Source organism: Mauremys reevesii, linkage group 2 (assembly GCF_016161935.1).
Source record: "Mauremys reevesii isolate NIE-2019 linkage group 2, ASM1616193v1, whole genome shotgun sequence".
Lineage (NCBI taxonomy): Eukaryota > Metazoa > Chordata > Testudines > Geoemydidae > Mauremys > Mauremys reevesii.
In genome coordinates, this window is record NC_052624.1 from 88,396,906 (window position 1) to 88,411,262 (window position 14,357).

At 40.7% G+C, this 14,357-nt stretch overlaps 1 protein-coding gene across 10 annotated transcripts in view; it reads left to right on the forward strand.

Moving 5' to 3' along the window:
- Positions 1-14,357, forward strand: part of BBS9 (Bardet-Biedl syndrome 9) — a 493,039-nt gene that overhangs the window by 271,823 nt on the left and 206,859 nt on the right. For all 10 annotated transcript variants that reach the window (XM_039526584.1, XM_039526588.1, XM_039526586.1 and 7 more), the window contains one exon: positions 10,927-11,149. In XM_039526584.1, the coding sequence (XP_039382518.1) occupies positions 10,927-11,149 (223 nt within the window). The remainder of the gene's footprint in view (positions 1-10,926; positions 11,150-14,357) is intronic.

Genomic DNA, 14,357 nt, shown 5'->3' on the forward strand with positions numbered 1-14,357 from the left:
CCACATCAAGACCTGGAGTCTGATACATGTACAGTGGAAAGGCTTAAATAATTCTGTTGGTATGAAAGATTCTACAAGTTCCAGAGATATCCCTTATCTTTAAAATGGGGAATCCCATTAGACCTAGTAAAATCTTTCAAATTGGTAGAACGTTTTAAGTGTGCCTACTGTATGTATATGGACTTGTTTTGAGGAAAACCCACATTTTACCACTGCAAAGAGGAAAATCCAAAAACAATATAACCATCAGGCCACTTGGCTTTTGAGATAAAAGCTTTTTGTCCTGAAAAATAAAGTTTGATTATACTTATCTTAACATGACTACCAACTTTATTGCTCATAAAATTCTCCAGCAACTTTTTCGAATCCAGCTACATTATTTCTAACCTTGTTTTCTAATTTCAGCATTTACTGTATTTGATTCCCATTTCCTGCATTATTTTTGTGGTTTACATTATTGACAAGCATATGGTTTATGTTGAGATTTTGCTCTTTATTTGCATTCTCTAACTAAAAAAATTCAGCCTGGGGGAGGGGGAAGAGATTCCAGCATATACATATAAAACAGCCAAACTTTTAAAGAACGTGTTGTTGTAGTTCTTGAGTGATAGAGATACCTATTAAAAATACATTATACTGAACTGAATAATTTGTCCATATTATAGACTTGATCGTGAATAAGCCTTTGATACTGATAATCTGGTGGGCAAACATTTGTGCTTGAAGAGTTTAGACCATTCCCAAAGATATGGTATCCTGTCTGTGCATTTTGTCTCAGCAGACTTTCAGGAGACAGCATTCACTTCTTAACAACAAACAAAATAATCTTCTGTTTGTATTCTTCTTTCAGTGTTACCCTATCACAAGAGTAGGGGTATGCAGAACAATGTGGCTTTTTCTTTCAGAGTAAATCATTAGCTCATTTGTCTTCATTTCTAATTTTTGGCTCTTAAAATGTCACTGCTATAATCTGCGTGCTAAATAATGACTTTTCTTCGCTTGGCATTTACATGTTTACTTTCTGTTGCATTATGTTCCACTTTTATCTAGTTAGAAAGGAGATTCAAGGGAGCCTTTTAATCAATTTAGTATTGAATTGTACAATGCTTAGTTCTATTGACCTGTCAAATAGTTTTCATTCTATATTAAAAACACCACAAAATGCAGTGAAGAGCAAACAGTTTTCATTCAAACAGGAAATCCTTGCTTTATGTTCTGTGAGGGAAAACTGTAACAGTTGGCCAAAATTGAGTCACTTTGGTTATTACCTATGTTAAAATATAGCAAAAATAACCACAGTTAATATTTTAAACTGATATTTACTGTAAAACGTCTGATTGTTGGACCTGATCTGGTTGTAAGTATGAATACAAATGATTGTCCTTTAAGACTGGTCAGTGGTTATGTGTTGCATTTTTATTTAAAAAAATAATTAAACTAGCCAAAGTTTCTAGCTTCACAGCACAAAAAATAAAAATGCATTTTCTGTGGTTGTAGCTTTGTACAACCTGTGAATCTCCTGTGCTTCTCTGCCATGGAGTCTGAACTGGGGGCCAAAAGATTTTCTGCACTCTTTCCATAGGTCACAGTCTCCAAATGGAGAGCTAACATGCTTCATGCACACCACTTTATTGTACTTATGGAACACTTTCTTCATCTGAGAGAGGTCTAATGGCCAGGTCTACTATTAACATGTCCATCGCTGTTCAGCAAAGCACTTAAGCACATACTTAAGTCCCAATTAACTCTGACGCTCAAAGTGTATGGTTATATAGGTGCAGTGCTCAAGTGTTTTGCTGAACTGAGGCCTCTAGCATCAGCGCTGTTGATGCTAGCTCCTTCCTATAAGAAAATAATACTGGGTTTAAAAATTAGAAATTTAGGATGTGGCTCTGTAAATGGGCCTTAGGAGTTTTTGGTTCAAAGGAAATAGGGAACTGCAAGACTGGGGCATACCTGAGGATGGGAATTTCATTTTATTATTGCTTATCTCTCTTGAAATAACTAAATAAATATAGGGTGGTTTTTTTTTAAATGTATCATTTGCTTTGTGTGGTGCCCAAATGTCTGAGGCTTGGGGCTGACCTAAACGTCACCTGGCATCCCTCTCATTCACATTGGAGAGGAACGTTTTGAATATTGCCTCTTTAGGCCCTGTTACCAGATGCTTGTGCCCTTATGAAAAGTTCTTATGAATCTGGGAGTGACAAGTGTAATTCTGATGGGTAAATGAGAGTGGCTCAAACTATGAACTGAAAGCATATGCAGTGGTAGGATTCTCACATAACGATGTATGTCTGAAGGTTTTAATGAGACATTTTTATGGGTAAGGGGTATGTTCCAGACCAAGAACATTTTGGATCCAATTGACTTTCAAATAATTTCTATGGTCAAAGAAGATGAATTGTGCACTTTAAACTGAATAACACAATGCATTGTGCCAGGCATTCTAAAATAATCTTCATTCACAAATAGAGCAAATACTTCTTTTTTTCCTTTCTTTCAACCACTACATTAGCTGGGTAAAATTAGGGAAAAATTTTCAAAAGTGCCTACATCTCATTTTCAAAAATAATTTAAGCCCAGATTTTTAAAGCTATTTAGTCTTTGTGACACTCTGCATTGCAACATCTAAAAGACTTTTGAAAACAGGACTTAGGTTCTTAAATCACTTAGGCCTGATCTACACTACGCGTTTAAACCGATTTTAGCAGCGTTAAACCGATTTAACGCCGCACCCGTCCACACTACGAGGCCCTTTATATCGATATAAAGGACTCTTTAAACCGGTTTCTGTACTCCTCCCCAACGAGAGGAGTAGCACTGAAATCGGTATTACCATATCGGATTAGGGTTAGTGTGGCCGCAAATCAATGGTATTGGCCTCCGGGTGGTATCCCACAGTGCACCATTGTGACCGCTCTGGACAGCAATCTGAACTCGGATGCACTGGCCAGGTAGACAGGAAAAGCCCCGCGAACCTTTGAATTTCATTTCCTGCTTGCCCAGCGTGGAGAGCTCATCAGCACAGGTGACCACACAGAGCTCATCAGCACAGGTAACAATGCAGGCTCCTGAGAATCTAAAAAGAGCTCCAGCATGGACTGCACGGGAGGTACTGGATCTGATCGCTGTATGGGGAGAGGATTCAGTGCTAACAGAACTGCATTCCAAAAGACGAAATGAAAAAGTATTTGAAAAAATTTCCGAGGCTATGATGGAAAAAGGCCACAGCAGGACTCAGTGCAGTGCAGAGTGAAAGTTAAGGAGCTCAGACAAGCCTACCAGAAAACCAAAGAAGCAAACGGAAGGTCTGGTGCAGGGCCAAAAACATGCCGCTTCTACGCTGAGCTGCATGCAATTTTAGGGGGCTGCGCCACAACTACCCCACCCCTGTCCGTGGATTCCGAGGTGGGGGTTGTAATCTCAGCCATGGCTGAGGATTCTGCGGACGGGGAAGATGACGATGAAGAAGAGGAGGATGAGCTTGCAGAGAGCACACAGCACTCCGTTAGCCCCAACAGCCAGGAGCTTTTTCTGACCCAGACGGAATTACCCTACCAGCCCTCCCAAGCCACTAGCCCAGACAGTGAAGCCATGGAAGCGACCACTGGTGAGTGTACCTTTGTAAATATAAAACATGGTTTAAAAGCAAGCATTTTTTAATGATTGATTTGCCCTGAGGACTTGGGATGCATTCGCAGCCAGTAAAGTTACTTAGAAAAGTTTAACATGTCTGGGGATTGGGCGGAAATCCTCCAGGGACATCTCCATGAAGCGCTCCTGGAGGTACTCCAAAAGCCTTTGCAGAAGGTTTCTGGGCAAGGCAGCCTTGTTCCGTCCACCATGGTAGGACACTTTACCATGCCATGCATGTAGCAAGTAATCGGGTATCATTGCATGACAAAGCATAGCTGCGTATGGTCCCGGTGATTGCTGGCATTCAAGAAACATCCGTTCTTTATCTCGCTGTGTTATTCTCAGCAGAGTGATATCGTTGAGGGTAACCTGGTTGAAAATCAGGAATTTAATTAAGGGGACAGAGATGCCCATTTTCCTACTGGGCTCATGGCCTGCTGCTTAAAAAAAAATCCTTCCTTGCACGTAGCCAAGCGGGGGGAGGGGAGGAGTGAAATAGTGATGAGCTTTTTCGCGTTTGGCTAGCAGGGATCTTCCCAGCTACCAGCCACGCGGTAGGGAGGGAAAGGGGGCTGATTAGCAGTGAGCTTTCATGATACCAGCCATGCGGTGGGGGGAGGGGTAAAGCACTGTATATATGAAGGCTGCAGAAGCTGAAAGACAGTGGCTTACCATGGCCGCATGCAAACTGAATTCTGATGCCGGGACCTGCATCTGTGAGATCTGTAACACCAGAGCCGCAGGCACTCAATATTAAGATGCAAAATGCGACCTTGTAGTGAAATCACATGTGCTATGTAAGGTGAATAGTGTTGTTCACTGTGAAAGAGTATAACCATTGTTCTGTAAAATGTATCTTTTTAAATACTTCTCTCCCTTTTTTTCCCTCCCTCATGCAGCTGCAAATTTTTCAAGCCTCCCTACTCCATCCCAAAGGCTAGCTCAGATAAAGCGGAGGAAAAAGAAGACATGAGATGAAATGTTCTTGGATATCATGGAAGTAACCCGCAAGGAAAGAGCTCATCTGAATGAGTGGAAGGAGGTGGTATCAAATTACAGGAAAGATGCCAGTGAACGTGAGGACAGGAGGGGCGCTCGAGATCAGAGGTGGCGGCAGGAAGATCAGAGGTGGCGGCAGGAAGATCAGCGGTGGCGGGATGCAACTCTGGGGCTGCTGCGTGATCAAACTGACATGCTCCGGCATCTGGTGGAGCTTCAGGAATGGCAGCAGGATCACAGAGTGCCGCTGCAGCCCCTGTATAACCACCCTCACCATGTTCCACATCCTCCTCATCCAGACGTGTAAGAACGCGTGGGGGGAGGCTCCGTGCACCCGCCCACTCCACCCCCGTGGACAGCCCAACCAAAAGGCTGTCATTACTGTGAAATTTTTTTAGTGGCCTTTTCCTTCCCTCCTATCCTCCTCCCAAACCACACCCAGGCTATCTTCTCAGTTCTCTCCCTCTTTTTATAATGAATTAATAAAGAATACATGATTTTTAAACGATAGTGACTTTATTTCCTTAAGCAAGCTGTAATCGAAGGGGGAGAGTGGGTTGCTTACAGGGAATGAGTCAATCAAGGGGGGGGTTCATCAAGGGGAAACAAACACAACAGTCACACCCTACCCTGGCCAGTGATGAAGCTCGTTTTCAAAGCTTCTCTGATGCACACCACTTCCTGGTGTGCTCTTCTAATCGCCCTGATGTCTGGCTGCGCGTAATCAGTGGCCAGGTGATTTGCCTCAGCCTCCCACCCCGTCATAAAGGTCTCCCCCTTATTCTCACAGAGATTGTGGAGCACACAGCAAGCAGCAATAACAAAGGGGACATTGGTTTGGCTGAGGTCTGAGCGAGTCAGTAATGTGCGCCAGCGCACCTTTAAATGGCCAAATGCACATTCTACCACCATTCTGCACTTGCTCAGCCTGTAGTTGAACAGCTCCTGACCACTGTCCAGGCTGCCTGTGTATGGCTTCATGAGCCATGGCTTCATGAGCCATGGCATCAAGGGGTAGGCTGGGTCCCCCAGGATAACGACAGGCATTTCAACATCTCCAACTGTTATTTTCTGGTCTGGGAAGTAATTCCCTTGCTGCAGCTGTTTAAACAGAGCAGTGCTTCTGAAGATGCGAGCGTCATGAACCCTTCCCGGCCATCCCACGTGGATGTTGGTGAAACGTCCCTTGTGATCCACCAGTGCTTGCAGCACCATTGAAAAGTACCCCTTGTGGTTTACATACTGGGTGCTCTGGTGCTGCGGTGCCAAGATAGGGATATGGGTTCCATCTATCGCCCCCCCCACAGTTAGGGAATCCCATTGCAGCAAAGCCATCCACTATGGACTGTATGTTTCCCAGAGTCACAACCTTTAGTAGCAGCAGCTTAATGATTGCTTTGGCTACTTGCATCACAGCAGCCCCCACAGTAGATTTTCCAACTCCAAATTGATTCCCGACTGACCGGTAGCTGTCTGGCATTGCAAGCTTCCAGAGGGCTATTGCCACTCGCTTCTTCACTGTGAGGGCTGCTCTCATCTTGGTATTATGGCGTTTCAGGGCAGGGGAAAGCAAGTCACAAAGTTCCATGAAAGTGCCCTTACGCATGCGAACGTTTCGCAGCCACTGCGAATCGTCCCACACCTGCAAAACTATGCGGTCCCACCAGTCTGTGCTTGTTTCCCGGGCCCAAAATTGGCGTTCAATGGCTAGAACCTGCCCCATTACCATCAGGATCTCCAAAGCGCAGGGGCCCGTGGTTTGAGAGAATTCTGTGTCCATGTCCTCATCACTCTCATCGCCGTGCTGCCGTAGCCGCTGCCTCCTCGCCTGGCTTTGCAGGTCCTGGTTCAGCATAGACTGCACGAGAATGCGTGAGGTGTTTAAAACGTCCACGATTGCGGTATTGAGCTGAGCAGGGTCCATGCTTGCTGTGCTATGGCGTCTGCACAGTTCACCCAGGAAAAAAGGCGCGAAATGGTTGTCTGCTGCTTTCACGGAGGGAGGGGTGAGGCTGTACCCAGAACCACCCGCGACAATGATTTTTGCCCCATCAGGCACAATACCTCAACCCAGAATTCCAAGGGGTGGGGGAGACTGCAGGAACTATGGGATAGCTACGGGATAGCTACCCACAGTGCAATGCTCCGGAAATCAACGCTAGCCTCGGACCATGGACGCACACCGCCGAATTAATGTGCGTTGTGTGGCCGCGTGCACTCGACTTTATACAATGTTTTACAAAACCGGTTTCTGTAAAATCGGAATAATCCTGTAGTGTAGACGTACCCTTAGACACCTTTGAAAACTTTATCCTGAGTATATAACCATTTTGGTGACCTTATGTATACAAATGTGTGTAGCATTTAGTCAAAACAGAGCCTTTGGGATGTTTGTAGGGTTAAGCTTTATTACTTTTGTTCTGTTGATATCAACAGAGTTTAAAGTGCCTTAATGCCTTTTGGTTGTTCTCATTTTAGACTTGCATATATTGTTTCGTTCAAAAACTTGGAAATGAAAACTGATGTCTTGAAAGTAAATTTCTACATATTTTGCATCATTACAATTTTTGCCTTTCAGGAGCAAAAATCTAGCCAAAACCTGAAGTATTTTATAGATGTGCATTCAGTGTCATGATTTGTGTCCTTTCAGTGTGGGGATTTAGTGCAAAGTGCTTAATAGTATATATATGTGCACAAAGCTGGACACTTGTATGGCTTGCGATTCAGGTACCACTTAATGAAATAAAAGGAAGTATTGTAATTTCTGGGAGGTTTATAGCTATCTCTTGTAATCTGCTGTATCAACCTGATTGTCCACCATTAAAATTTTTCTTTAAGATTGTCTTGCAACCTCTGCCTGAAAGTCTTTGGTTTGAGCATCTGCTATTTTAAATGATCAGTGAAAACAGACTCTGTCTCTAAAGGAGATCATTAGTAACTGTGGTCTGAGCTTGGCTTTGCCGATGCTGATTAGGATAGTCTGAATGGTGTTAATAAAGTTGAAACCTTTAGATCCAATGTGGAGCACTGGTAAAAACGAATAGTTAAATACAGTATTAAATAGTATGGGACGGGTGATTTATTGTTACTGTTTACTTATGGTTATCTGCATAAACTCAGCTGAAACTCTTAGATCCAGTTAGCCACTTTTTTGATAACCACCTTTAAGATTAGCAATTAAAAGCAACACATATAGGTTCTTTTAATGCGCATGTTAAATGTATGTAGTATGGATAGTAAATAAAGTATCTTTATTAGGAAGTTTTTTGATAAAAGTAGTATGAGACATGCTGAGTCATCATATCTCCTTCAATCTGTCACTTATCAGCTGGATCTCGTCTGTGTGGATGCAGGAGGCAGTTCAGCCCTATTGCTAGGGAAACTCTGGGGCACAACCATGCTTCTCACCTCCATGTGCCAGAAATTCTGCCTCATTAAACTCAACAGGAGCTGTTGGGTGCTAAGTGCTTTTGAAAGTTAGGCCAACTTACAAGCTTTGAATGTAAGGTGCTTTCATAAGCCTCAGTCTTGGTCCATATAGAAAGTCTGTATGATGTGCTGAATAGCTTCTACGCTGCAACTCCAGCACAGCAGCTACCTAACTTCCTCCCATAGCACTGAATACATTTTAGTGATCTGTGAGTAATGTCTATAGAGGCAGGGAGCATCTAGGAGTGTTTGAACATTGATGATCATGGACAACAGAGGTTTGAAATGTCTCACCAGCTAGTCCATGCTCCTGTCTGGAGGGGATTCTGTTTTATTTCCTAGACTTTTGGAATACAGAAGGATAATCATCTACCTAAGAGAGAGCATCATTTTAGATCTTCCACCATGTTAAGAGAGTGGGAAGGCCTTGATGTCATCCAAAGGTTATGCATCCAGGATCCACCGCCATGCCAAAAAGAGATCCACAGTTCATTAACTTTCACACATAGAAATCACCTGATGGTTTACATGGGGGCCATGAGGTGTACAATAACATATATTGATGAGTGTAATTTATTGATTTATGTACTCACAGTCTTGCATATTGTCACAGATCCATATTAAATCTCCAAATTCTAGATTTGTATCTCTGCTTTGGCTAAAAAGTATAAAAATGCTATTTTACCTATTTTCCAAATGAGCTTATCATTATATCTGGGCGCAGAAGCAAAAGGATGAAGACAAACCTTTTCCTTTTGGCTACAAATTAGAGGAAGCTCGGTAGCATTGTTTGTTCAAGCAAGTCTGGAACAAATTATATTCTATAAATTGTGTCTTCCTGATACGCCTGTTTCAGATGATGATATGAAGAACTTGTGTGCTGTGCCTAAGCCTCTCAACAATGCCGCCTTTGTGATTCTGCTGTAACAACTGTGGAAGAGTTGCAGATCTGGCAATGTTTTCTGAAGGATAATAGACTGCCCACATCTGACCTGCCTAACATAAGTGTTTGCTGTCAGCTCTCAAACATATATGTTATTAAAAAAATCTGAGTTCTGTGTTATGAGCCTGAGTGTTGAATCAGACCTTTATGTGGGATATTTATATATAGTAGTATAGCACACTTTTCCCTTTCAGACCTTAATTGCTTTTCAGCCCATACATGGTGGTGTATTCCCACTTCCTTAGTCCTCCCCGCTCTTTCAGTAATAAAAGTTGCTACCATATACTGTATTATTGAAGACAATTAATTCTTAATTGTACAAAGTCACCTGAACAACAATTCCATAGAGACATTTCATTTAGAGGTAGTTTTCATATTCCTTTGCCAATCATAAAGGCTCTTTCGCAGTCGACTTGACTTATTAGGTCAACAATCCTTGAATTGGAAAGAGTGGTTTTATGGTCTATTGAAACACCAGATTTACATGGAAATTAAATACAAAAAACTAGATTTACAAATTATTAAGGTTGCGAGATAAAATAAAACATACGTGTGTGAGCTAAGGAGAGAATGCTAGCCACTTTTAATTTCCTGACTTTAGTTAGTTTGTGTTTTGGTTTTCTTATTTAAATGATTCTTTTTGCTTGTATTTTTATAACTTATTTGGAGGGAAATACTGGGGCCCGATCCTCAGTTACTATAAATGGACACCAGTTCAGGATCTGGACTCTTACCCCAGTTAATAATGCTTGGGCTCAGAAGAAGCAGGTGATATGTTTAGGACTTTCCCAAGATTTTCATTGAACCAGTCTAAAATTTAGAAAATTTTAGAAACTTTGGTAATGTAGAGAAAGATGCACATTTGACAAGAATAAAACTACGGACATATTTGTCTTCTAGTGAATCCTCAAAATGTATAACATTTTGTTCTATAATTTGTCATGTTTTGTAGCATTTCTGGAGGGGCTGGCTTTAGTGCTTTTTCTATCCCTACTGTGATTAGGTTTCAGTGCCCAATCTATGGGTCAGAGAGGGAAGAGTTTTTATAGAATAGATTTTCACTATGAGTTTGAAAGCTCTAATATTTTATTTAATTTCTAAGAAGCTATATCAGTGGTTGCTGATATTCTTCCCTCATAATATTTTTAGTCAAAGAAATCATTATTTTTTTCACTGTTCGTGCAAAGGAAATCCAGTCAGAAAACCCTGGTGTGGTTTTGAAACAAATTCAGCCCTTAGTTTTACTCATGCAATCTGTTGAATACGAAGGCTTGTTTGGGTACAATGCAGGGCAGAATTTGCTCCAGAATCACTTAGGCAATGCTACTAAGCAAGTGCTTTTAAAACTTTAACACTAAAGAATTAAATGACTTTTCCTTAGAGGGGAGGATCAGTGGGATAGTTATGAATATACTTTCCCATTGACCATGTTGTTCCTGCTATTGTTGTTTCCTCCTATATTTATGGAATATTAGCTGGTAATTCCATAAGCAAAATAACTGAGTGAACACAGCTCTGCCCTCTCCAATTTTTTTGGTAAATATTGTAACATTTGTGTTTACATATAATTTCTTCTAGATCTGTGTCTAAATTTTGCTTACAGTAAATTGTGATTTTTATCATTTAATGAGTATTCAGTTTGACCATCCTCTCATAATTTTCCTTTATTTCTCTTTTTGACCCCATTTAGTTTTAGTGTTTGAGATAAATTTCATTTTTATCAGTTTTACTAGTTATTTTTTGATTTCCACAAACTTTGAAAATTCTGTTTTCATGGTAGTTCAAACTCTATTTTGTGCATCAGTATTGTCTAAAACTTTTCTTTATCATTTTGAGTTTTAGATATTTATCAGTATGTTTAAAATCAGGAGGAGGATTTTGTTTCATTTTATCTAGTTTCTTTTTCCTTCACCCAGGGTTGGGAAGAAAGCGTGGATGCTGCTATCTCTCATTTGTTGAGAACATGTCTGTCCAAGAGCTCTAAAGAACAGGTCTTGACTCTCACCAGTCAGTTGAGTCTACCCAAAGATACTAGCAGGCTGAAGAAACACATCACCTTGCTCTGTGATAGATTGGCCAAAGGTGGTCGTCTATGTTTAAGTACAGACACAAATATTCAGCAAACTATGGTCATGCCAGGTAAGATATTACTGCATGTTCTTAATTCAAAATGTGTGCATATATTCAAACTAAAAAGAATGTATCTTTGATTAGCTTTGGAGTTTATTTTACACTGAAATGAGACAGGCCAGGAGAAATGCCTTTCCTTTCCCTCTCAGAAATTCCAGGATAACCACTGAAAAAATATTTTTCTGGAATTTTGATGCCATGTGTTTTTAGAACAATATGTTTTCTTTTTCTGTTATGTTTTTCTTCTAACTAATAAAAAGTGGATTAGAGAATAAAACTATTTCAAGCTAAAGTTGGTCTAAATTTGATCAGTAGCTACCATATTTAAAGAACTTTGAAACCTACCAGGTTCTCCATGTGGGAGATGATGATACCTACTAAGGATGCATGTAGTAAGCTTGTTTGTTGCATTATTATCTGTTTTCCCTATAGTGCTTTCATTCTGAATAAGTAATACTATGCTTTATGCATACTGGCTGTTCACTAGTTAACCCTGTCATTTCCCCTGGGAGGACAGGATGACAGGTGCTGAACTAAAGACAGACCTGCTGAGGTTATCACAGTGAATTGCAGAATAGCCTAAATCACCTGGTCTAGGGGAAGAGAGTTGGGGGATGGAGAAAGGTGATGGCTAGAGATCTAAGACCTATTTGGGGTGCCCTCAAGGAGGTTGTAAATGGGTTAGAGGTTCATTTACCTCAGGGGAAAGGCCAGGTGTACATATGGAAATTATATTGAACTGTTTTATTCTTGAAACTGTGCCTTGAAAGAAGGGCATGATAAAACTTTTAGGCCTGCCATTAGTCCTTTCTGAGCTGGAAAAATAGGCCAACAGCCCTATATGAATGCAATCATTATAACACAAATTTAGACTGTTTTAAAGAAGTGTTTCCTCCTTTGGGCAAGTAGAAGATGAAATTCAGGGTATTGCCAGGGCTTTGGAGCAGAGCCCGGAGCTGGAGCGTGGACCATTAGGTTTTTGGCCGGAGCTGGAGCGGAACCGGAGCAGAGCAATTCAAAAATTTGATTGCTCCAAATCCCTGGGTATTGCAGGGTGGTTTCCGTTTGGATGAGAAATCGGTGACAAGGAGTCAGGGTATTTTCTTAGTGTAATTCATTTATGTACTCTGTGTGTGTGTGTCCTGTTTCCCTGGACAGTGATAGGAACAAAATTGTATCCAGGCAACTCTTGTTCATAGAAGCCTTTGGGATAGGATCTTTGCCCTGTCAGAAGGAGCAGTTTTCTGCCTTTCTCCTTCTCCAGAGACCCAAGCAGACTCACAGGAAAAGTCAGACTCTCCTGTGAGCTCCCACAGAATATTTTTTCAGGTCCTGGATTTAAAATGTTAAAAAAGCCATTAGCTCCACTGTCCCCTGGGATGGCTCCAGCCATCAAGCCCCTTCTTTTGTCTGCAGCCATTTCTACTACACTAAGTGCTTCAGTTGAGCATTTATCACACCCATTTACTTCCACAGGGTCAGTGATCCCTTAGCTTCTGAGACTCCCAGTGTCGGGCTATTAACACCAATTTCATAACCAGCATCATTGAGACAGTATTCAGTGCTGAAGCCCCCATGAGGCTGTGTCTTCCATCACTGATCCTGTTATATTCTTGGAATCTTAGTAACAGAATGAATGAAAGCCTGTTACTATCACTGAGGCAGCTCTTGCTGAATGAGTTTTCATTTGACCCTTAACAGTTACACTTGTCAGAGTAACAGTGAAAAGTTAGACAGCTCTATTGATGTAAGTGCTAGAAAAGTCTTAATTTAGACACAGGATCAGTCTAACCTAATGTTTCTGAGTTCAAATTAATCAGAAACTCAAAATGTTAGGCAAGTTTTAATGATCTGATTTAAAGATTGAAGTCTGATTGGGATGAAATAATATTGGGAGAATGCTAGTAGAAGGACAGTTTTCTGGTTAAGGTGGAACTTGTGGAGTAGACGAATCAGTTAAGTATGGAACTTTCTAATTCTAAGCATCCAAACTACTACTAGAAACTTCTAGGATATGATTTAAAGCCCATGGAAGGTGACGGGAGTCTGTACATTTAATAAGATCTTTAATGTGCATAATTTAAGAACTTTGTGGCATGTTGTTGAATAAAGGCCACTCACTTACTTTTGGTAAGGTATAGGGCCATATTGTGGCCTGTCAGGATGGGAGGGGTTCATATATTAGGAGTGAGGGATGTAAGGATGCTGTATTTGAAGCTGGGACTCTCAGGTGGAGGGTTGGTGAGGTGGTTCAATGGGTGAAGAGAAGATGTTGGGGAGTGGAATTCAGTGTGTTTATACTTCGAAGAAAAACCAACAATCATGTAATTGTTAAGATGCATGCTTATCATCAGCTTGAATACTTAGTTTGCATGTTGTAATCTCCTCCTCCTTCCCCACCCCCGCCCCCCGTGGACTCCCTGTTCATTTGTCTTTATTTTTGTAGTTTGTAAATTCTTCATGGCAACCACTGTTTTTCCCTTTGATCGAAAAGTGTATAGCTCAGTTTGGACCCTACCTTGATATAATAATAATTAATTAATAATCTTTGTGGATATCCTATCATTTTGTTTGTTTGTTTTGTAATACTGGGCATTCATTCAAAGTTATTCCATGTTGTGTGGAATGTCAAACATATATGTATACACTAAATCTATAGATGTCTGTATAGATATAAATAGCTCTTTGAGACAGGGAACATGTCCTTGAAAGTGTTTGATCAAGTTGCACAATCGAGCCTTGATTTTGACTGAGGACTTTGGTTGTTACTGTAATATGAATATCAAGTAATAATAATTATGGAAAGAATGCAATCTGGTGTGGTAAAAGGCTTAATCTGCATGAAAATGGGATATCCTTGTTGCTCATGAATGATGTAGAGAGGTAATTCTAAACAAGTGCTAATAAAATCTGCTATGAAAATATACAATTATGCATTCTCTACTGCACATACTGTATATTTTAAAGAGTAACTGTTTATAAATGTTACAGATAACTTAAAAATAAAGTACTGATACTTTCATAGCCATCTGCATGAAGAGTCAGACTTCATTAGTTATCGTGAATTCTCCTGTATGGAGGCCTTGGAGGAAAATTGTAAATATATAAATTTTCTAAAATAGTTTTTCCATACACAATAATATTGCTTAATATACCTTAAGGCCCTGGGTTGTATCATGCCTGGAAGTAATCACTATATGTCTCAGTTGACGATGGG